The sequence below is a fragment of the Stomoxys calcitrans genome, chromosome 3 (assembly GCF_963082655.1).
Source record: "Stomoxys calcitrans chromosome 3, idStoCalc2.1, whole genome shotgun sequence".
NCBI lineage: Eukaryota > Metazoa > Arthropoda > Insecta > Diptera > Muscidae > Stomoxys > Stomoxys calcitrans.
Window position 1 is genome coordinate 56,383,041 of NC_081554.1, and position 25,120 is coordinate 56,408,160.

Here is a 25,120-nt window from a genome sequence, read left to right on the forward strand (position 1 = left end):
TAAAGCCGACCGGCCAACCTAGTGAAAAAGCTATGTAGAATAACAACAATGCGTTGACCTAGCGAAGCCACACGAAACTGCTCACACTGTACGCGTGCTACTATTCCTTTTTCCTATGCCCGTGGACATGGGAATTCATGTACGGTTGTGTGTTGTTGCCTATCTATAGACTAGAGGAACGCGCAAGGAGAGGTTTTATCTCTACTTTTGTGGTTTCTTTTTTAAATGGGTGTTTTGCGAAGAAAAGGGCGAAGGTCGTTGTCTACGCGGATGACTTCATCATGGTGAGTGGCCACTTCACTCATTCAGGGATTGTTAAGGAATATAATTGGAAGGACGAGGGCCAATCAGAGCTTGGCCTAAACCCCAGCAAGACAGAGCTTGTACTTTTCACCAGCAGGAGAAAGGTGGGTGTTTTCCGGGAAACTGGCGTTGATGGGGTAGAGTTGCCGCTCTCTCCCGAAGACATATACTTAGACCATTATCGCAGTCACGAAAAGTTTAGCTGCGAGCTGACGGGCTCGACCACAGGTTGTGGATAGTGAAATGCTCCATACAGAGTAGCTGCAGCGGCAGTCACGGACAATCAGCGGTATGGAGCGGGGAGTCTCAGTGAGAGGCAATGGGACACCTACTCTTGCACAAATACTGAGAGCCTATGATGCTCGATATGACAAGGCGCCTTTAAATAACCAATGGCCATCTTGTTCCCGCGTCGATCGGTCCTATGGACCGAAATGAGCTTGCTCACTTACAGGAGCTTGACGAAGATCGCCAATTCCACATGAAATGTAGAGTTGGCAAAATGTGGCTACAACAACATGCAGCAGAAGAAAGTTGGGCGTTGATAGTGTAAAGTTGCCGCTCTCTCCGGAGGTAAGGTAGTTGAGCATAATTCTTGGCCAGCGACTAAGCTGGTGAAGAAAGGAGACTGAATGCACTCTTCTCCAGTCGCAACACGATAGAAAGGAGTTGGGGGTTTAAGACCGGGATGGTACACAGGTTGTTCGGTCGTTTCTCAACTATGGATGTCTGGACAACTATACCCTCCGGAGAATGATAAAGAAGCTGCAAGGTGCGGCGGCGGTGCCGAGATTTGAGGAAAGGAGGATTGCCCGATAGAGGCGCTGAATATTGCCAGGCTCGTTCTTACTCCTTTGCACTTATATGTTGGGTGTGCGACAAAGAAGATCGCCCTTATAGTTAAGGAGTCAGGAGCCTGGCGCTACCCAAATTTCGGGCATTCTTTTGTTCTGGAAGGCAATGAGGCGTGCTACATGCGGCGCGACGGATTATTTACCAGGAGATTCCTTGTTTAAGGGTTGGACGTTGTTCTCCCGATAAGGTACCTCTGGATTTAAACGGACGGACCCAAATTCCCTTTTGAGGTAGCCAGGAGAGACCTTCTTTACTTGATGACGGGTTAGAGGTCGTTTTCCCAAAAAGGGATCTCTGAGCTGTGTGTTTCCCGACTTTTCCAGCACCTTTTGTCTACACGAATATATCTTAATTGGATAGGGCACCGTGGCAGGTGTCTTCATTGCATTACTTGGAATCAAGAAATCAAGCTTTTGGAAGATTGTAGGGGTACGATTTGGAAACGGGAGGGCTAACAGATGGGACTGTCATGGAACGGGAGGCGTCGGACCATTGGAGATCGAGACTGGTTGCAAGGTTCGAAGAGCTTCTTCGAATCTTGCGGAAGGTTGCCAGGCTCTAATGAGTCTAGGGCCATCAAGGGTTGGCTGAGAACGAAGCGGATGACGGGTTGAATTGAAATGGGTAGCTTTTGAGCTCAGACAATGCGACAGCAGCAAAGAACTCTCCCCTGTGCGAGCTTTTTGGTACGGTGCGCTCTCGTGATGTGGGGGACAAAAGCATTGCGGCCGAATATTTGGCGAAACCCGACGGCACTTATGCTGGAGCTGAGTAGCCATGACCACAGGCTGCTGATAGAAGTCCTGACAGGTCATTGTAACGTTAGGACTTTGACGTCGCTCTGCACAAGGGAAGAGTCGAACTTCTGCATGTTATGTGATGACGAGAAGGATTTGTAAACGTTTGAGCACATTTTGTGTCAATGCCCCACAATTGCGAAAAGACACAGCAAAATGGGTGAGTACCTCTTTCCGTGCCTGTATTCCCTACAGGCACTCAGTAGTTCTTTCGTCATTCAAGGGTTCTTTAGAGCCCTAAAATGGCTGACGATGCTCTCACCGGTGAGAGTTTCTCCCTAGTCCAATGCACTTTTTGTATTATGCATTGATTTTCCCTTCTTTTATTGGGCACAGGGCGAATTCGACTTCTGCCAGGTGTGTGATAACGAGGAGGAGTTGTAGATGATCGATCATTTTTTTGTATTTGTATCTGTTTTTCTGTCTTCATTTTTTTTACCTTTTTCTAAGGCAAAAACAACTGACCTAAGGTCTCTGGATTGAAATGGTTGCTAGTTACGTGTTCTCCAACCTAACCTAACCCAGTCTCAAAGATGTGGCATTGACGACACATCTTGGTGGAAAAGTTTAAATGGCTAAATGTCTCATAAACTACGTCAGCTTTAGTGAGTGGATAACCAGAGCAACATTTTTCTGGAGCTGAATGAAAATGAGCCTTCTCTAATCACAGAAAGTAAGCCTTCCATTCGTTATGTATCTTCTAGAACATTAAAACTTTAAACTAATCTCAATAACTTGTGTAATGAATGGTAGACCATGGTGTTGTTAAGATTGGTAAGCATATTGGCAGAGGGGTTGCAGGAGTGTATGCTTATATGGGTAATTGACAACTTTTAAATCATAAAGAGTGAAAAAAAAACGAAACGAATATCCTAAGGGTAAACTTATTTTATATGAAGACGATGGATGATACGAAGATGTCTGAGTTTTAGAGTTTCTAAATGTATGAAAACTTAATGGAGTTAATTATTTTATAAATAATTTCCAATTAAGTTTGATCATGGTTGTTGTGTTGGTGGTTGCTGCATTGCTGGCATCTGAAGTATTAACAATTTCATCATTGTTATGGTTACCCATATAGGCCATACTGTGGTTATAGTTGTAGTTATTGTTGTTGCTGCTGCTGCTGCAGGAGAACGATGAGGATGAAGATGAGGCCGCCGCTTCACTGACTATATTACTACTACTTCTATTCTTATGATTATCATTATTCTTATTACCATTATCATCATCATTCATATTGGACTATAAATATTTATTATTCTTGTGCATACGCGACTTGCCCGGATTTAATTTACACTTCAGTTGTTGTATCAAATCGTAGATTTTTAATGCAGGTCCCACCTTCATGCCCAGCAACGTTATTATCTCATCCTTCGATAGCTGTAGCAAACGCTTGCCATCGATTTTGTTACGATTAAAGGTATCACAGTGTGCCGTACAATCATTGACACGCAGGAATTGTGATACATCATAGACATTCCAAGTATCCGGCATTAATTCACTATTGCTTTCATTGTCGCTGCAATCACTTAAACGTGGTATATATTTGGTACTGCTCACCGAAGAGTTCTATGGCATCGTAGAGGAGGTAGAGAGATTGGGGTAAATGTTTCAAAAAGATAAAAATATTAGTAAAATTATTTTTGAGTAAAATATTTGGTGTTACAGACTATGATGATGGGTATATGGTTGGGTGGTTGGTGGTAAATGCCAATAACAGTGCGTTGTTTCATTGAAGATGAGTATATAGATACAATATATGAAGTTGATGAATATAAATGGTAAAAAGTCATATATGTGGCCTAAACCTAACAGAACTTTACATGCAAAATTTCAGTCAAATTATTTAAGAGACGGTTAAACCGTACAAAGATCATTTATAAGAATCCGTTAAACAGATCCAAGATAGCTTATGTGAGAGCTTTATGCGATAATGGAGACTTGAACCATTCTTAGCTAAGGTATAGAAAATCAAAAAAGTAAATCACATTTAAAATCTGTCATATTGGATAAGACAAAATATTTTATAACATTAAAAAAAAAAACTTTTAAATAAAACCATTTTTCTTAAGAAAAACTTTCCTTGTCTTTAATTTAAGGAAAATTTCATTAATTAAAGAAAATTTTCTTGGTTATTAGAAAAACAAGTAAAAAGACACTAAGTTCGTCCGGGCCGAATTTTGGATACCCACCACCTCGGGTATATATGTAAACCACCTTTCGCCATATTCCGGTGAAAAATGCGCTACTTATGAACCCATAGCAGCTATGTCCAACTATGGTCCGATTTGGACAATATCTAAAATACATGTCACCGTTGTCACATAAGTCACTGTGCCAAATTTCACCGAAATTGGATAATAAAAACGCCTTTATGTGGCCAAGACTTTAAGACTTTGGAATCATTTTCGTTCAAATGATGGAACTTGAATAAATCGTCCAAAAATATTCACCAGAAATTTCAGGGTGATTGGTTTTAACATTAAAATACTTTATTGACTTAAGAAAAATTTTTGATTAAATTTAGAAAATAATCCTCGTTTTTAGTAAAATTGTTATTTTATGTAAATTCGTTGTCTTAGACAAAACTTCCATTGAATTTTGTCTTTAGAGACAACTTTCATTCAATTTAATGCTGAGAAGTTTTTTTCAGGTTTTGTTTTTAAAGAAAATTTTTTAAAATTTTAGACTCAGAAAAAATTTCTTGTAAGTTTTGACTCACAAGAAAATTTTATGGAAAGTATGTCTTTAGAGGAAAATTTCGTAAAATTTACTCGTATAAAACAAATTCATTTCCTTGAGAAAAATTTCATTGCATTGAAAAATAAAACAATTATGAAAATTACAAAAAAATGTCTTTGTCTTAAAAAAAAATTCTTTGACTGTGGAAAAATTTCCCTGCCTTGAGAAATATTTTCATTTGCTTTAGAAAAATTTTATCATCTTGAGAAAAAAGGGATTGTTTGTAGTAAAGAATTTATGTTTAGAACAAAAGTCTTTAAAATACACCCGAGTAAATAAAAATGTGATCAGATCCAAATATATCTGCCATCAGATATAATTGGATCAAATTATATCTAATTAGATACACTTGGATACAATTTGATCTCAAACTTGTCCTGCATTTTCAACTTTTTTACTGGGCCATTCATTATCTAAAAAAATACTTTTCCTGTAGAAAAAATGTCAATGCATTTAGAATACAATAAGCTAGAAAAGCACTTATTTGTCTTTAGAAAAAATCTTTAAAATTAGAAAAATTTCCTTGACTTTAAAAAAAATTTGTTGACTTAAGAAAAAATTCATCGTCTTCAGAAAATTTGCATTGTTTGCATAGATAAATATTTCATAAAATTTTGTCTTTAGAGAAAATTTTACTAAAATTTTGTCTTTAGAGAAAATTTTATCTTTAGACAAAATTTTACTAAAATGTGCCTTTAGAGAGAATTTTACTAAAATTTTGTCTTTAGAGAAAATTTTACTAAAATTTTTTCTTTAGAGAGAATTTTACTAAAATTTTGCCGTTAGAGAAAATTTTACTAAAATTTTGTCGTTAGAGAAAATTTTACTAAAATTTTGTCGTTAGAGAAAATTTTACTAAAATTTTGTCGTTAGAGAAAATTTTACTAAAATTTTGTCGTAAGAGAAAATTTTACTAAAATTTTGTCGTTAGAGAAAATTTTACTAAAATTTTGTCGTTAGAGAAAATTTTAATAATATTTTGTCTTTAAAGAAAATTTTACGAAAATTTTGTCTTTAGAGAAAATTTTACGAACATTTTGTCTTTAGAGAAAATTTTACTAAAATTTTTTCTTTAGAGAGAATTTTACTAAAATTTTGTCGTTAGAGAAAATTTTACTAAAATTTTGTCTTTAGGGAAAATTTTACTAAAATTTTGTCTTTAGGGAAAATTTTACTAAAATTTTGTCTTTAGGGAAAATTTTACTAAAATTTTGTCTTTAGGGAAAATTTTACTAAAATTTTGTTTTTAGGGAAAATTTTACTAAAATTTTGTCTTTAGGGAAAATTTTACTAAATTTTACAAAATTTTACTAAAATTTTGTCTTTAGAGAAAATTTTACTACAATTTTGTCTTTAGAGAAAATTTCACGAAAATTTTGTCTTTAGAGAAAATTTTACTAAAATTTTATCTTTAGAGAAAATTTTACTAAAATTTTATCTTTAGAGAAAATTTTACTAAAATTTTGTCTTTAGAGAAAATTTTACGAAAATTTTGTCTTTAGAGAAAATTTTACTAAAATTTTGTCTTTAGAGAAAATTTTACTAAAATTTTGTCTTTAGAGAAAATTTTACTAAAATTTTGTCTTTAGAGAAAATTTTACTAAAATTTTGTCTTTAGAGAAAATTTGACCAAAATTTTGACTGTAGAGCATATTAAAATATTTTTACAATTCTCTATATTCTCAATTAGCTAGAAAAGCACTTATTTGTCCTTAGATAAAAATCTTTAAAATTAGAAAAATTTCCTCTGTCGAGAAAATTTCATGAAAATTTTGTCTTTAATGAAAATTTTACTAATATTTTGCCTTTAGAGAAAACTTTACTAAAATTTTGCTTTAGAGAATATTAAAAAGTTTCTTTGTCTTCGGAAAAATTTCATTAGATCTACACAAATTTCCTTATCTTCAGAAAAATTTTCATTGAAATTAGAAAAATTTCATTTTCTCAGGAAAAATGCATTGCTCATACAAAAATTCAATGTCTTAGACCAAAATGTCAATAAAATTTTATGGACTTTTTTACCATAGAGAAATTTTGTCTTTAAATAAAATTTTATTGAAATTCATTTTTAGAAGAATTTCAGACCAAGATTTTCTTTTCCAAGGTTACTTCTTAGTATTTAGAACGTGCAACAAGCCAATTACTGGCTAAAGTGTATGCCCCTAGTGGCATAGGGCCGATCAACATCCACACCCTCTTTTCAACCTAACCTTAACTAACCTAGAGAATATTTCATGAATGTTTTGTCTGAAGGGAAAATTTGTATATAGGGAAAATTTTTGTGAAAAATGTGTCTATAGGAAAAATTTATCCGAAATTTTGTCTAAAAGGAAAATTTTGTCGAATCATTTCTTTTTGTACTTTGATTGAAAAGGGTTGCGATGGTATGAGTGTCCTCGACCCTATCTTTTGTGAAGAGCTTTTGTAAGGTAGGGGTTGTATCACCCTACCAAATTTGAGCATAGTGACAATAATCAAAAAGTGAGGACTATTATTTTAAAATTCCGTGGATTCAGGCCATTCATATTTGCATGTGTCTTGATTTGATTGTGGTCTATAGTTTGACCACTCTAACTCTGGGAACATGCAAGCGGTTCAATAATAAAAATGTGATTTTGATGATATCAAAGAAAAAACTTCTTTAAAACAAAATAAGTTCAATGGAGCACCACAACATGCTTCACAAGATTTGTTTTGGAATGATTTGAGGAGGCGATAGTGGTGGTGGTAGTGGATATGAAATGGTATGAATGGAAATGTGTTGGTTAATGCTTGCTGTTTTATTCCCAACAATATTGATATTAAGGGGGAGGACGCACTATTACAGGGTTCTACTACCACTTACCCCAATATAACTAGTTGCTTTACGTGTCGCAATAGGCGGTGCAGGTGATTGGGGTTTCTTAACAGAATTCGATTTTTTGGTCTTACGTACTTTATTATCGTTACTACTGTTTGTTGACGCCGCCGCTGCCGCCGCCGCCGCATTGGCTGCAACAGCCGCAGGATTCATTAGTAGCGCTGATGATGTTGCTGAACTTCCAGTTGGTTGACTTTGGCTCGATGTGTCCAATGCATGCGATGACGATTGATTGGAAATCAAACTGTTCGAGTCCTCATCGTATTCATCGAGTTCGTCGTCTTCGTCCTCGTCCAGAGGCTCATGACCGGCATTGGCATTGTCATAAAAGGCGGGATTGTGATGCTCCGGCTTAAGTTCTAATTTTATGCTAAGCTTAGGAAGATGGGGTGTTGTCTTTAAAGCTATTGTACGAGATTTAACTGTAAAAGAAAAATAATTAAAATGGTTATTTAATTTGTTAGATAATTGTTATAACCTTGAGGTGCTGTGCTATCATGAGATGAGTTTAAGTTTTTATTGCCCCCAGGCAATGATCTCTTTTTGCGCTTTTTCTGTGCCTTGGGCTTCGGTGCAGCCTTTGGAGGTGCCGGCGCTGGTGCAGGTGGCCCCTCAAGTTTATGACCCACCAGAACACACCAACCAACTGGATATATATCCGCCGATTCACAATCCAACCACTGATCATATTCATCTGTCCAACCATCAAAATGAATCTTAAGAAGGCGTCCAACCACACGCGAAACAGTGGCCACACACACTAAACGGGGGTCCATAAGATCGGCACATTCTAAACTCATGCCCACCTAAATAAAGAAAGATAAATGAAAAAGTGGTTAGCAAATGGAAAGAAAAAAACTTTAAAAATTTTTTTAAGGAAATTTTCCTTAAAGAAAAATTGTCAGTGAAATTTTCTCTAAAGACAAAATTTAAGTAAAATTTTCTCCAAAGACAAAAATTTAGTAAAATTTTCCAGAAGGCAAAATTTTCGTGAAATTTTTACTAATGACAAAATTTCCCCCAAAGACAAATTACTGTGAAATTTTCGCTAGAGACAAAATTGAGGTAAAATTTTTCCTTACGATTAAAATTTCAACAAAATTTTCGCTTAAGACAACATTTCAGAAAATTTTTCCCAAAAGACAACATAGCAGCGAAAATTTCCCTTAAGGCAGAATTTCTGTGAAATTTTCGCTAAGCAAAATTTCGGTCAAATTTTCCCTAAAACTAAAACTTCTGTCAATTTTTTTTGAAGACAAAATTTCAGCGAAATTTCCTCTAAAGACAAAATTTCATGGACATTTTCTCTAGAGCCAAAATTTCAGTGAAATTTTCTCTAGCGACAGAATTTAAGTGAAATTTTCTCTAAGAAAAATTTCAGTAAAATTTTCTCTAAAACAAAATTTCATTGAAATTTTTCCTAAAGACAAAATTTCAGCGAATTTTTTCCTTAAAGGCAAAATTTCCGTGAAATCTTTCCTAAGGCAAAATTGCAGCGAAAATTTCCCTAAAGAAAAAAATTTCAGTGAAATTTTCCCTAAAGTCAAAATATTAGTGAAATTTTCCCTAAAGACAAAATTTCAATGAAATTTTCCTCAAAAAAAAAAGTTCCTTAAATTTTTCCTTTAAAAAAAATTCAGTGAAATTTTCCCCAACGACAGAATTTTAGTGAAACTTTCCCTAAAGACAAAATTTAATTGAATTTTTCCATAAAGACAAAATTTCAGTGATATTTTCCCTAGACAAATTTCAGTGAAATTTTCCCCAAAAAACCAAATTTCCGTGAATTAAAAACAATTCAGTGAAATTTTCCCTAAAGACAAAATTTAAGTGAAATTTTCCTTAGACAAAATTTCAGTGAAATTTTCCCTAAAGAAAAAATTTCAGTGAAATTTTCCCTAAAGAAAAAATTTCAGTGAAATTTTCCCTAAGACAAAATTTCAGTGAATTTTTCCCTAAAAACAAAATTTCAGTGAAATTTTCCCTAAAGACAAAATTTCAGTGAAATTTTCCCTAAGACAAAATTTCAGTGAAATTTTCCCTAAGACAAAATTTCAGTGAAATTTTCCCTTAAGACAAAATTTCAGTGAAATTTTTCCCTAAAGACAAAATTTCAGTGAAATTTTCTCTAAAAGCAAAATTTAAGTGAAATTTTCCCTAAAAACAAAATTTAAGTGAAATGTTCAGTGAAAATTTTTCCTAAAGACCAAATTTCTGCGAAATTTTCCTAAGACCAAATTTCTGTGAAATTTTCTTAAAGAAAAAATTTTCGTGAAATTTCCCTAAACAAAATTTTCGTGAAATTATCTCTAAAGACAAAAATTCAGTGAAACTTAGCCTAAAGACAAAATTTCAGTGAAATTTATCCTAAGACAAAATGTCAGTGAAATTTTCCCTAAAGACAAAATTTCAGTGCAATTTTCCCTAAAGACAAAATTTCAGTAAAATTTTCCCTAATACAAAATTTCAGTGAAATTTTCCCTAAAGGAAAAATTTCTGTGAAATTTTCCTTAAAGACAAAATTTCAGCGAAATTTTCCTTAAAGACAAAATTTCAGTCAAATTTTCCCCAAAGACAAAATTTAAATGAAATTTTCCCTAAAGACAAAATTTCAGTGAAATTTTCCCTAACGACCAAATTTCAGTGAAATTTTCCTTAAAGACCAATTTTTAGTGAAATTTTCCCTAAAGACAAAATTTCATTAAAATTTTCCCTAAAGACAAAGGAGGCCACCGTAGCGCAGAGGTTAGCATGTCCTATGACGATGAATGTCTGGGTCATCAGAAAAAAAATTTTCAGCGGTGGTTTTCCCCTCCTGGTGCTGGCAACATTTGTGAGTTACTGTGCCATGTAAAACTTCTCTCCAAAGAGGTGTCGCAATGCGGCACGCCGTTCGGACTCGGCTATAAAAGCGAGGACCCTTATCATCGAGCTTAAACTTGAATCGGAGTGAAATTTTCCCCAACGTCAAAATTTCAGTGAAATTTTCCCCAACGACAAAATTTCAGTGAAATTTTCCCCAACGACCAAATTTCAATAAAATTTACCCTAAAGACAAAATTTCAATGAAATTTACCCTAAAGACAAAATTTCAGTGAAATTGTCTCTAAAGACAAAATATTAAGTGAAATTTTCTTTAAAACAACATTTCAGTAAAATTTTCGCTAGAGACAAAATTTCGGTCAAAACATTTTTACAGAAATTTTGTCTTTGAGGAAATTTTTACAGAAATTTTGTCTCTAGGAAAAATTTGACGAAAATTTTTTCTTTAGTGAAAATTTCACTGAATTTTGTCTTTGGGGAAAATTTTACCGAAATTTTGCCTTTGGGAAAATGGGACCGAAATTTTGCCTATACGGAAAATTTGGCCAAAATTTGACTTAAGAGAAAATTTCAATGAAATGTTGTTTTTAGGTAAATTTTAAATTCTGATCTTCGGGAAATTGTTCTTTGATAATCTCTCTTGCGTTCTAAGAGAGAATCGATGTTAACTGCCGCGTACTGGCAGCCTGGGTGAGGTGGTGTAACCCACTCCTACACTGACTGTAGTCAGTGGCTTTGTGAACTTGGCCATGCTCTTGGCCTGAAGTTTCATTGAAATATCCCCGCTCTGCTGTGGGGGGATGGTTTTCTTTGTGTGAAAACCATACCTAAAAACAACATTTCATTGAAATTTTCGCTTAAGTCAAATTTTGGCCAAATTTTCCGTATAGGCAAAATTTCGGTCCCATTTTCCCCAAAGGCAAAATTTCGGTAAAATTTTCCCCAAAGACAAAATTCAGTGAAATTTTCACTAAAGAAAAAATTTTCGTCAAATTTTTCCTAGAGACAAAATTTCTGTAAAAATTTCCCCAAAGACAAAATTTCTGTAAAAATGTCTATAAAGACAAAATTTCTGTGAAATTTTTCCTAAAAACAAAATTTTCGTGAAATTTTCCTTAAAAACCAAATTTCCGTGAAATTTTCCCTAAAAAAATTGAGCAAAATTTCTCCAAAAAATTAAATGTTCTTTAATGAAATTTTCTTTAGACAAATTTTTAATAAAATTTTCTTCGACTAGAAAATTTTATTCCAATTTTTACCGAAAACAAAATTTAAGTGAAATATTTTAAACTCACCTCAAATCCATGACTTGGTACAGTACGATGAAATAAATGTGAACCGGCTGGCACTGAATTGGTATCGCGCAAATATGTTTCCCATGTAAAGTTAGCTGCCGTATAACCATTGGGTGGTGTCAAGGTGATATTGTTTGCCGAACAGAATCCTACGGGGAATATATTAGGAGACTTTTCATGATAGCAAAACCTAAAAAAGGCGAGAAATTACAGACAAAAATAAACATGCTGGAATTTTGGAAGATTTTTTTCCAATCATACCAGTCAGATCCTGTGGCATCTGGTTGATACGAATCGATGCGTATCATCATGTAGCCAAACTTAAGAACTGCCATAACAGTAGCTACACATATTGAGGAAAGATTTAAGGGATCAACAGCTTCCAGTTTCATGCCTTCGACAAAGGTCTTGGCCTTGCCCTCCAAATAGTACTCTTCAAAGGTGAAATTCATTTTGAAAAGTTCGATGGTGGCATCATCTTCATGAACTTCAATCATGGCCTCACGACCAGCTATAGGGTAAAAGTTGTGTTATCTAAGATCGATGATAATTATGAAATTTTATTTACCCAACATTCGTTCCAAATAATCTTGAGGCGCTGCCAAATTATGGCCCACAGTGGTGGCCCATCCCACGGGATGGATAATTGGTGAATCTTCGTGACACCAAAAGCCATCATCCGAATCAAAATATCGCAGAAATAAACGTTTGCCCACTATCTTAGTAACCGTTGCCAGCCGCACTTGTGATATGCGATCTTTGTCCACACACTCGAGATTAAGGCCAAGACGAAATCTTGACTGCATGCTATCATTGACTTTATTGTAGAAACTTGAAGGTAAAGTGCGTGCTCCTGAAAGTCGAGTTACCAGAAAATCTTTCCAATCCTTGTATTTATTCTCTATAGAGCGGGGAGGTATTAAAGGTTTGCCGCGTGTAGCACACCAACCCACGGCATGAACCTCTGAATTGCAAAGATTTACCCAAAAGTCATGAGCCTCGTCATCGAAGCCTAAACAAAAGGAATACAGAAGGACATTTAGAGCAATTAGTAAGGTTGATCCTTTAGAGAATCTTTTTACTTCACCTACCTTCATATCTCATCAGTGCCTTGTAGCCCTGTATATCCAATATTGTGGCCACCCAAAATGAGTGCGGCGTCTGACCGGGCTGTATCACTTCGACTTGATCACAATCGGTATTCTCCACCTCCACTTTCATATCGATGCCCAGATTATCCCACACATCACAGCCGGGCGCATGATGAAAACATGTCACCGGCGCTGCATAGAAATCCTCGCGGGCCAAACGCGGTGTCCAGTCATATGAATGCGATGGATCATATAATCTCCTTCGTATACTAATGATTTTTTCCATTTGGGGGCATGGCGTTGGAAGACGATCATATTTGGGAATTTGTGGCAACTCATCTTGGGGCATAACATCTCGATACATTTGCAGGGCTTTGGGGGTGCTGGTCAATTCGGCCAGTTGCTCATTGTCGGCGGCATATTGTACACCAGCATTGGTATTCATGTGTTGTGTGGATCCAACTCCGGCTGGTGTTATTGTATTGCAGCCTGTGACTGTGGCATTGGAGGCTGTTGCCTCGTTGGCTACATTGTTGTTGCTGTTGTTGCCGTTATTGCTGCCAGCACCTCCTATGGGCTCACCCAATCCATTGATTTGTGTGATTTTCGATTGGTCAGTGATGCGAAAGCGATAATTGGCATTTTTGATATGGGCCACACGAAGAGCCATTTCCACATCATTTTGTTGCTGTTGCTGTTGCGTCTGTTGATGTGCTCCCCCCTCCGCCGTTGATTGTTGTTCATTGTTATGCTCTTGTTGCTGCTGTTGTTGTAATTGTTGCTGCTGCATTTTGCTTTCGTTAAAATTGTTCTCCATATTGAAAAGAGCCTGTTGTTGCTGCGTTGTATAACCTTTATTCACCACCAACGAATATAATTCACCACGGGCACATGCCATACTACAGAATCGTCGAGATTTTGTATAGAATGTATGTTTAACACCTATTGCTCCACAACGTTCACAAACGGCTAAAAGAAAGCACACAAAGAGTGCGAATTATTAATAGGGCACACGGCTACACAAGTTGTGGTTGTGATCGTCGAAGATTCATTCGCATAGTAAAAGGTTGTAGATGTACTCCTTTTTTTAAGGGCAATAACAAATGTTTACACCTAACTGTGTTTTTTCAAAACAAGTCTATAGGGGTGGATATAAACGTTTTGAGTCTCACCTCTTCAGAAAGGGAACCGAATTCGCTTCCCTTTTTAAGGACTTATCTAAAGGCATAGGGGAACTAACTGCCTTTAGATAAGTCCTTAATTAGATAAAGTCTCTATACAAGCCTATGGTTTTGTTAGGTTGGAGGGCAGCAACTTCACTTGCTAGACGATTCACTCATAGACCATAGGTCTATAGTATTCGTCCTAAAAGAAGTTAGAAGAGAGATAAAGGTGACAAGGAAAAACAGAAATAGAAGGAAACCAGGTGGATCGGGAAGAAACTTTCACCGATGAGAGGTATGGTTCCGTCATCCAATCCAGGTCTCTACAGAACTCTAGAGTGACAGGAGAACTAAGTTTCTGGAAGGAATCCAGACACGGAAAGAGATGTTCACCTTTTATTCGGTGTCTTCTACTCGCAATTGCAGGGCAGTGATACAAAAGGTGTTCGACCATCTTCAACATCTCCTCGCCAACGCACATACTGCAGAAGCTGCCACTGGTTGATCCCAGCGCGACACTAAACACTTAATGACAAGTCAGAACTCCTATCAGCAGTCCTTCCAAGGTCATGTTGCCTCAGCACATAGGCCGTGAAAAACCTGGCCTAAGGGCCTTTGACACCTTGCAACCCACATCACCAGTACACGCCTCAATCAAGTAGTCATCGTAAAAAGCGCCACTTTACCAAGTAGCTTAAAAAGATGAAGTTTCGCCGATTCCGTTGCATTATTTGTGTTCATCTGCTTCTTGTTCCCCACTACCCCGTGATGGCCCGGGACCTTGCAACGCCTGACAGTCTTCCCCATGGATCTAAAAAAGAGCTGCTTGCATTTTCTCGATTCCACAGGTTCAACGCCAGAGCATTCAGCGCCACTTGACTTCCCAAATATATGGTGATAAAGGCCTGATCGGCCTGCCGCTCATGCACAAAAATCGTCTCCAGTTCTTTCAGTATAGTGAATAACTCCACCTGAATAACTAAACCAGAATCCTGTATGACTCCCTGTTTCCAAAGAACTCAATGAAGACCCATCCCGGTTTACCGCAGGTCCCGGAAACCTTCTGTGCTTTTCACAGAGTAGGATGTCACTTATCCAGGGGCTGAGGAAGCATGATCTCAGAAGGACTGCTGGTAGGGGACCTGACGAGTGATGCCGTTTTTGGTTGGTTCCTACCAAAATTGGTAAGTTTTTATACTTTTGGTAGGTTGGTAGGCTGAACTCAATTTTTGTTAGGTTTTTCCAACATATAAATACCAACTTCATTATTAAAAAAAAATGGCCGGGGACAACTCAAAATTATATCACTACTTGTCGTTTCTGTGTAGTCAATGAGATAATTGGGCCCTATCAATGCGGTTTTAGACTTGGTAAATCCACCATAGACAAGATATTCACACTGCGACAAATGCTGGAAAAGACCCGAGAAGGCAAATCAACACCATCTCTTTGTTGCAAACATAGCCGCTTTCGGCAGCCCTGTACGTTCAAAGGTATTTCAAACCATGTCTGAGTTTGGTATCCCAGCAAAATTAATGCAGAGTCTGCAGAATGACATTTGCTGATACATGTTTCTCAGTAAGAATAGCAAAGAATCTCTCCGGACCATTCAATACCAAATGAGGTTTCAGACAAGGAGACAACTTATCGTGTGATCTCTTTAATATCCTGCTGGAGAAGATTATATTATTATATATGGCACACTAATCACAAGAGAGCACATGCTACTCGCCTATGCCGACGACACCGACATCATAGGTCATTCATCGGAAATAGTAACTACAGCCATGGAAAAAATCGAAATAGAGTCAGTGAAAATGGGTCTGCCAGTAAATGAAGATAAAACGAAATGGATGATACTAACTCCCAAAACGCCCTGTACAAACGATCAGATAAAAACAATTGAGAAAGTTGCGAACCACAACTTTGAGATTGTCAGGAACTTTATCTAATCGGCACCGCCGTAACCGAAACGAATGACACCCGTTTTGAAATAAAGCGAAGAATATTACTGGCAAACAAATGCTACTTTGGACTAATTGAGCATTTTAGAAACAAGGCCACCTTTTGACAGACGAAGATTACACTATACAAGACACTGATACCACCCGTGCTGTTATATGGTTCTGAGGCATGGGTACCTGTGAAAGCAGGCGGGGCAGTGCTTGGAGTGTTTGAGAGAAAGATTCTTCGTAAAATATATGGACCAGTTTGTGTTAATGGAGAATATAGGCGTCGTATGAACCACGAGCTGTATGACGATGATAGCATAGTTACCCGCATCAAAATACAACGGCTGCGTTAGGTAGGACACGTTGTCAGAATGGATGAAGAAGCTCCAGCAAAGAAATCTCTTGAAGGCAAACACGGTAGTACACGCAAACCGGGACGATCAAAAGCCAATTAAAGTAAAAGTAAAAAGTTCTGATATTGACTGTTGTTGTTGTTGTAGCAGTGTGTTGTACACTGAGTCGGCAGCCCTTGCCGATGAAGGAATTCATCGGGTTAATCCGGTACGTCCAACCGGCTGCCATGGGATTGGATATTGACGGTAACTGTTATGAGTGTTAAAGGTTCTCTTCAAAATTTCGTTAATTTTGGGAAAAAATTTGGCTCTTGTGCGATTAATGCAATGCCTTCAATCGGAAATCGGGACTATACGGCAGCAGTATACTATTGGGTTGCCCAAAAAGTAATTGCGGATTTTTTAAAAGAAAGTAAATGCATTTTTAATAAAACTTAGAATGAACTTTAATCAAATATACTTTTTCTATACTTTTTTTCTAAAGCAAGCTAAAAGTAACAGCTGAAAACTGACAGAAGAAAGAATGCAATCACAGAGTCACAAGCTGTGAAAAAATTTGTCAACGCCGACTATATGAAAAATCCGCAATTACTTTTTGGGCAACCCAATATATGTTCAGATACTGTCTATACTCAGATGTTGAAAAGTTTCATGAAAATCCCAGTAAAATAGGTAATTAAGCCCATCCCCCAAAACCCCCCAGCAGGACAAATTTAGCGATTGGGACAATATGGATATCAAATCAAAGATATTTAAAGTAGAGTCCAATGCTGACTTAAAAATTTATTCCTTAGTGTCCCACCCCCCAAAACCTCTTAACAGGACACAGGACCGATTGGGAAGCTGTTATAAGAATTTGGTCCAAGGGCCTACCCAACCCTAAACAGTCTGGCTGCTCCAATCCACCACCAAATCCAACATCCAAACATTAATGGGCGGACCCTCCCCTTACTCTATTTTCCAAAACGCTAGATCTCGGAGATGGGTTGGGAGATTTAAGCAAAATTTAGTTCATAATAACTTAAATATAGAAATTTGTATCCTTATTTAGGGTGGGATATCTAGGGGTCCGCTCCACCTCCAAAGCCACCAGTCAAATGGAATATAAACCAATAAAGACAATAATATACACATTGGCGCGAAATATCTGAAAGGCCGTACCAGCACCCTCGAACAGGACTTATTTCTTGAAGTGACCGTATAGGGCTCAGATAAAATAAGAGAATGAAAGACGGCGCAGCGGAGCGGGCCCTGTCCAGCTTTATATATAAAAATGAATTTTGGTTTGTTTGTTGATTTCTTTGTTTGTGTGTCCACATAGGCTCAAAAACGGTTGAACTGATTTTCTTGAGATTTTCACAGATGGTGCATTAGGTTGTAATTCTTTTTTTGATAATTCTGGGGCGGGATGGCTAGGAGGGCCGCCCACACCCAAAAACCCAGTAAGCGGATTTATAGACCAATCACTACAATATGGGACTCAAATTGAAGGTATTTGAGAGTAGAAAACGAATCTGATATCCAATTGCGGAACTGTTTCGTGGTTCACCCCACTGCCATAAAACCCCTAAAATGGGATATATTTACCGACCATGGCAATATGGATCTTAAATGAAAGGTCTTTGGGAATAGAGCACGAAACTAACTTTCGCTTTTGGAACCAAGTCGACCACCACAACCCAAGAAGGACTTTTACTGACCATTGCAATGTGGGGTTTAAATAAAAGGTACTTGAGTGCAGAAAAATCCATAGGAGCATTGGAATACATTTTTAACTACAATTACACAAATTTCAAATTTAAAGTACTCCTCTCCAACATAGCATAATCGGGCGCAGCAGAGCGGGCCGAGCTCAGTTAGTTTCAACTATATATTTTGTTTTTATTTTCATTAGCGATTAAAATGGACTATAAAATGCAAATTTGTGTTTTATTGTCCCGTTTAAGCTTAGTGGACTGTGTTAATCTTAGAAACATTATCTGCAAAATTAAGTTTTTGATTTCATAGAAAATTTATACTTGTAAAAACTAAAAATGTTTGTTCAATAATTTGAATTTGTCCTTCAATAGTCTATGAAAGCCTTTGGATGAAAAAAATTTTAAATGATGTTAAAGCGTTTTTTTTTAAGCTTAACCATGAAAAATGTAAATAATTATAATTGAATTAAAGGAAAAAAAAAAATAAATAAATAAAAACAAACCTACCCATGCCATCTTTTTGTATTGGTATAACTGATGGATCGATATTGCCCTTATAGGCAATAGGTGTTTTTAAAACTAAGCCTGGTCGATTGACGGGCTCAATTTTACGAGTCTTACGCTGTGAGCGCAAGCTGGATGTAGAGCCAGGTGTTGAGGCAGTGGCAACTGCTGCCGTCGACTGAGTGCCAGCGGTGATCATGCTGCGGTTGGCTGCCGCTGCTGCAACAGCATCACTTAGCAATTTATGTTTGCCACTCATGGACATTAGCAGATCGTTGTCGTGCACACCATGCGGTTGTGTTATATCGATGCCACCACTAGTGGATTTGTCATTGCCATTGATGTAGTCGCCCTCCTCATCATCATAAGAATTCGAATCGGTCATCATGACAAAATCATCGATATTTATTATTTCCTGTTTTGGTGTAATATCTGATGAATCTTCTCCATAGGCGGCGGTGGCGGCATTTCCTTCTTCAATTTGATCAAACATTTGCTGTTGCTGTGGCTGCTGGTGCTGTTGTGTTTGTGCTGTGCCTGCTCCACCATTGCCGCCTGCTGCCAAGAATTGTGATGTGGTAATGGGTTTACCATTACTATTCACCAAAATTCCACCACCACCTGCTGCCGCCGCCGCAGCTACATTTAAGGCATTATTATAGTTGGCGGTGGCCGCCGCCGAAACACTGTTGGCATTATCCTCCATATTGGCATAGTTTTGAAAAACTGCTGCTGCCGATTGTTGCAGGAGTTGCTGGGTCAAACCCATTTGGGCAAAATTGTAGATATCATTTGTGTTGGTCGTCAACAAAGTGGGCTGCACACCAAGGGCCACAGATGATGCCGCCACTGCAGCGGCACCCACAGCCGCCTGATTATTGAAATCCCCCCCAACTATATTCATCATAGAATTAACATCCTGGTTTGGTTTGGTTTTGAATTTGGATTTTCCAATTTAAATGTGTCATTAGGAGTAGTTGGATGGTAGGTCGAGAACACCGTGTTGTAGTTTTTTATTTTATCGAAATCATAAATTAAAAAATTTTGTTGGTTTTTTTTTGAGGAAAAGGTTTCATTGGTTTTAAGTTTTGATTTTGTGTGCATTTCAAAAAAATTCAGCCAAGTTGTTTGTTTTGGGGTTTTTTTTAATAAACGTAGATTTTTTTTTTTGGAAATATCGAACCGAATATATGAAAAGAAACAAAGAAAAAAACACATAGAGAAATAAAATTTTGAAATGAAAGTATTTGAAAATATACATTTACAATAATATAAAGAAATGAATGAAACAGAAAGTGGAAAGGAAATCAAATGAATGGTTTTGATCTTTGATCTAGGAAGGTTTTTGTAGTTGGATGGTATCTATATAGTAATTGGATGTTTGGGGGTGTTTACATGATCATTTCTCAAGTGGATTAGCTAATGTTTGTCATTTGTTTCTTACCATGGATTGTTGTTGTGACATGTCGTCCATTACCGAGAGGCCAACGTTTGGATGAAAAAATGATGCTGCATCCTCGAGTGACATACGTTCTGGATTGTATTGACTCATCCACATCATTCTCAATTCAGAGGGATTCATATTTTCCAATTACTTTTGTCGCCTGCATTTGGCATTTGAAAACGTTTTGTTTTTTTTTCAAGGGAACCAATAAACAGTAGGACTACACTGAGAACTTTTTATGGGCAAGAAAAATAGATGTTCAACTTCTGAAAATAAAAAAAAAAAAATATTATTAGTGATTATGTTTTTAAGGTATTTAAAAATATGCCAGTATAACAAGACTTGTATATAAAATTTAAAGTCGGTATATTTGCTGTTGGTTTTGTTCCATATAATCTTCGAAATGGCTGAACCTGATTTCTGGGCTCCCACAATCCCATGAGGTGATATATATTGGGTTGCCCAAAAAGTAATTGCGGATTTTTTAAAAGAAAGTAAATGCATTTTTAATAAAGCTTAGAATGAACTTTAATCAAATATACTTTTTTTACACTTTTTTTCTAAAGCAAGCTAAAAGTAACAGCTGATAACTGACAGAAGAAAGAATGCAATTACAGAGTCACAAGCTGTGAAAAAATTTGTCAACGCCGACTATATGAAAAATCCGCAATTACTTTTTGGACAACCCAATAGATCAATCAATAAGTGAGACACAAATGAAAGGATTCATTGCACTGTATTCAGTGCAATATGGGACTTAATAGGAAGGCATAACAGAGTTGAGTACGAATTTAACAGCGAATTTTGGAGTCACGTATGGAGGGCCCATGAGCTGATGTATAGACCAATCAGAATAATATGGGACACAAATGAAAGGATTCGTATTCTGTATTCGTTGGGCAGTCATGTTATAATGGGACTTAAATATCTTGGTGACCACAATCAAACGAGCGGACATGTCAAACGATCAACACAATATGGACACAAATGAAAGTGTTATTTTTAACGACGATCGCAAAAATATGATTGTGAATTGAAATGTTAATTAAAGTAGAGAACTTATCTGGCATCTTTATTTGAGGTCCAATCTCTAATAAACCGCCCCAAATGTCCACAAGCTGACTTGTGGAGCAATATCAGTGCAATATGGAAGGCATGACAGAACTGAGCACAAATTAAAAAGGAAATTTTGAGGTCATGTATGGAGCGTCACTCGACCGCCAAAACGTTTCGGCACGGCATGGCTGTGAACAACAATTTGTGTAGTGTTCATTGCCATTGCCCCAAATGTCCACAAGCTGACTTGTGGAGCGATATCAGTGCAATATGGAAGACATGATAGAGTTGAGTACAAATTTAACAGGAAATTTTGAGGTCACGTATGGAGCGTCACTCGACCGCCAAAACGTTTCGGCACGGCATGGCTGCAAACGGGTTGAAAGTCTGAGCTCCGATTTGTGTGGTGTTCATTGCCATTACTAGAAACTCAGACGAGGGCCATCGGGTGAGTCCACTAGTTGTGGATAGCTGCAAGCGGACAATCGTGTGGAGTGTCTTAGGGAGAGCCGTGTGGCACCGGCTCTTGCTCAAATACTGAGTACCTGTGATACTCGATATAACAAGAGGAGTTATTGGAGCCTTTAAATAACCAATGACCACCAAATTCATGCGGCGATCAGTTCTATGGACCGGAACGAGCTTTACGAAGATCGCAAACTCTACATACAAAAATTTGGCTTCTACAACAGTAGAAAACTACAACCTCCTCAGGAAATCTTGTGCAGGACAAAGCGCCGACTGTACGTCGGAAGGTTAGGATGGTTTTCACAACCTTTCCTAACTTTCAGGACTATAGCCAATCCCATGGCAGCCGGTTGTATGCATCGGATAGAACCAATGGAACTCCTTATCGGCAAGGGCTGCCGCCTCAGTGTACGTGTTCGTCTTTTTTGGTCATGGGAGCGGCATATCCCGGTGTGCCTTCTCCGCACGCTTCTGGTCCGTGCCGGGATTGAAAAGAATCCTGCACCCTGGTTCTGTTCGGTTTGCCAGAACCGCCACCATCATCGGTCGGTATCGGTGAGGTGTAACCGATGCATGGAGTGGGTACATTTCCGATCTTTTTCTGGCCTCACTTCACTACGGGAATATAGTCATATTCGATATGTTGCAAGGTGCGGTACGAACATAGCCAGCAGTGGGTCACAATCGTCGTGGTCGTCGCCTTCTGCGTCCTCGTTGTTGTTGTTGTAGTAGCAGTGTGTGGTACACTGAGGCGGCAGCCCTTGCCGTTGAAGGAATTCATTGGGTCAATCCGGTACATACAACCGGCTGCCTTGGGATTGTCTGCGTCCTCGTCTTCGGACTATGTGACCCTCCCGACCTCTCCCGTGCGGCAATTTACGCAACGGCATCATCCCAGCCCCATAACTGCCAGGCCAGTGCCGGGAAGTGTATCATTTTTGTAACTAAACGGCAACGGTCTCCGTGGCAAGATCTATGAGATTGTGGATTTTATGAGTCGGAAGAATATATTGATCACAGCGATCCAGGAGATAAAGATGACCAACGCCTGCAGTTTGCACAGTTGTCAGGGATACAATGTGCTACGTAAGAATCGCTCAAGGAATGGAGGTGAGGGATTGCCCTTCTTGATACACCATTCCGTGCAATATATACCAATCTCGCCTGCGCCTGACGCTAGTGACCCCTACATGGAGTGCATGGGGATAGAAGATTCAGCGAGCTGAATCTGGAACTAAACAGGGTACGCGGCATGCTATAAGCGGCAAGACGGAATTTATACCCGGAGCCTCCTGTCTTGTTGATTGGCTGAACATAGTTTTCTCAAAAAGAGAACTCTTGGCTTTCTATCGCTGTCTTGCACCTTGCTGGGTGTTTTTTGACATTCTTCTAGAGCGAACAATGTGGACCTAAGATCTCCAAGTTAAGCAGCGATAAAACGAAGTTGCTTGTAGCGTGCCGTCTTACATTATCTTACCTAACCTCGGGTATCAGCCATGGCAGCCGATTGTACGTATTGGATCGACTCTATGGAGTTCTTCACCGGCAAGGGCTGCCGCCTTAGTGTACAACACACTCATACAACAACAACATCACCTGGCACGGGATGGCTGTGAGCACCACACAAGCTGGAACATTGAGATCCGACCTGTGTGGTGTTCAATGCTGTCACGAGAAGCTTAGCTGCGAGCTACCGGGTCCATCCACAGGTTGCGGATATTGGAATGATCCATCCGGAGTAGCTTTAACTGCATACGCGGACAATCATCGTATCGATGATCGGTATCGAGCGGAGTCTCAGTGAGAGGTCGGGTTTGGAACGGAACGAGCTTGCTTACCTCCACATGAAAATGTGGTTACTGCAATCCGTAGAGTTAAGGAATTAATGCAACGATTATTTGTGACACTAAAGATGCTAATAGTCCTGCACCGCCCAATCCTTTACAGTGCAGTTCAAACTCACGTTTCATAAAAAAGAACTGAAACGCTTTCACATTTGTTACCACAAACAATTGCTTGGAAAGAGCTCCTATCTCCATTGTTCCAGGCATTTTGAATCTTGACTGGTACAATAGACATAACGCAGTTTATAATTAAGATATTTTTCATGAAAGAACTCTCGCCCACAACCTACCTGACAATAAGATATCAAGTAAAAAAAATTTAGGAAATGATAAGTAGACAAACAAAAAGTTTAAAAACTTTAATTTGAACCTTTGCGTGTATATGCTTCAAAATGCTAAGTACACAAAGCACACACACACACATTGCACGACTATCCCGTATTTTGTTTTTTTTTTCATGGATATTCAATCAGTTTGGCGAACTTTGTTGGACACAAGGCAGGTGGTGACGGGGGGAGATGGCATACAAAAAATCAAATCATTCACATTTTTTTACAGCATTTGAACATCCTGGCAGCCTTATTCCTATGCATTGTTCAGGGCCGTAATTGAATTGTAAACTCAATACTTGTTTTATCCAAGATGATATTTGTGCCACTCTATCAAAAAAAAGTAGAATAAATGAAGAAACACAACAGCAGGCAGGCTGGCTGGCTGGCAGACTCGTGTGTGTGATGTTTTGTGTACCCAAACCTTAGGAAAAAAAATTCATTCGCAACTTCCGACCGACACAGAAATTTGTACGACACTTTTTCTCTTCAATTCTTGCACTTTACTCACCAATTTCACTTAAATATAATTGACTTATGCCTAATTTACAAGGAATTAACCATTTTTCAATAAATTTTCACGAATTCAGAACAATTTTTGGCTTGATAAATTTCTTTTTAATAACCCGACTACCCGACAGAAAAATAATTGCCACAAACTTAAATATCTCGCTTGTGGTGATGCCAGATGTACCATATGTGTTGCGAATATATTTTTAGGGTGAACTCTAAATTTATGCGCATTGTCGAAAATGTCAAATGTAGAGAGGAGTCTATGAAATCGAAAATTGTGCGTTCTTTGTGTAGCTCACATAATGCAAACGTACCTCATTTGATTTATTTTGATAAACTCGCAAACACTTGGGTCCGCATGATATGTACCTCCTAATTAAAGGTTCGTATTATATTTCCTTTTCGCGATATTCTTCAGCGATTACTTTTTGTAGATAATTGACTTTAAATCAAAAAAACTTGTTGATTTCATTCAGTAGGAATGAAAATTTTGGTAAAATTTTATTAAAAGTGTTTCAAAAAGTAATAGCGAAAAACATGGTTTCAGCGGTAGAAAACGAATATAGTACCAGGCATAAGTTAAAGTTACATATCTCGCGCAGCACTTATGCGTACTTACGCGTGCATGTAAAAAAAATTTAAAATATGTTGGTTTGTATTGTGTGTGTTAAGCTGAGTATTCTGTTCAGATTTTCGATCGGAACGTTGTCAAACTCCGTATAAAAGAAATGTCAGTGAAAAGTTGGCTGAAAATAAGCGGAAAACGGCAAAAAACTATTATAGTGGCAACACTTAAAACTATTGGCGGGATCATTTTTGTTTGTTTTGTTGGTTTCAATGGTTCGTTGTTCTTTATTTATTTGAAACAAATATACAAAATAGAGAAAACAATAAATGCAGATAAAGAAACGTGTTTTGGTATGAAAATAAAAGCATTTGATTGCTGTCAATTAGAAATTTCAGTGGCTATTCCGAAAGCAGAATAGAATACCAACCCTTATACAACAAATACATCCACGCATCTGACG

The 25,120-nt window shown here is 37.7% G+C and overlaps 1 protein-coding gene across 3 annotated transcripts; it reads right to left on the minus strand.

Moving 5' to 3' along the window:
* Positions 1-3,200: 3,200 nt before the first annotated feature.
* LOC106089698 (polycomb protein Sfmbt) lies at positions 3,201-24,233 on the minus strand. 3 transcript variants are annotated; one of them, XM_059364766.1, is made up of 10 exons: positions 24,091-24,233; positions 19,883-20,148; positions 18,442-19,357; positions 12,770-13,738; positions 12,247-12,690; positions 11,940-12,189; positions 11,679-11,868; positions 8,039-8,366; positions 7,636-7,982; positions 3,201-3,527 (listed from the first exon to the last, which is right to left on the minus strand). In XM_059364766.1, exons 2-10 carry the CDS (start codon positions 20,018-20,020, stop codon positions 3,201-3,203), a joined length of 3,909 nt encoding a protein of 1,302 aa, XP_059220749.1. In that variant the 5' UTR covers positions 20,021-20,148; positions 24,091-24,233. The 3 variants fall into 3 exon arrangements, with proteins under 3 accessions (XP_059220749.1, XP_059220748.1, XP_059220750.1); XM_059364765.1 differs by having other exon boundaries at positions 7,546-7,982; XM_059364767.1 differs by lacking the exons at positions 18,442-19,357; positions 24,091-24,233 and having other exon boundaries at positions 7,546-7,982; positions 19,883-19,959.
* Positions 24,234-25,120: the final 887 nt, after the last annotated feature.

Coding starts and splice junctions, on each gene's coding strand:
- LOC106089698 (XM_059364765.1), bottom strand. CDS start 20,020: ATGAATCCCTCTGAATTGAGAATGATGTGGATGAGTCAATACAATCCA. Junction 12,691..12,769: donor GGCACTGATGAGATATGAAG/GTAGGTGAAGTA, acceptor CCTTTTGTTTAG/GCTTCGATGACGAGGCTCAT. Junction 8,367..11,678: donor TACCAAGTCATGGATTTGAG/GTGAGTTTAAAA, acceptor TTCTTTATTTAG/GTGGGCATGAGTTTAGAATG.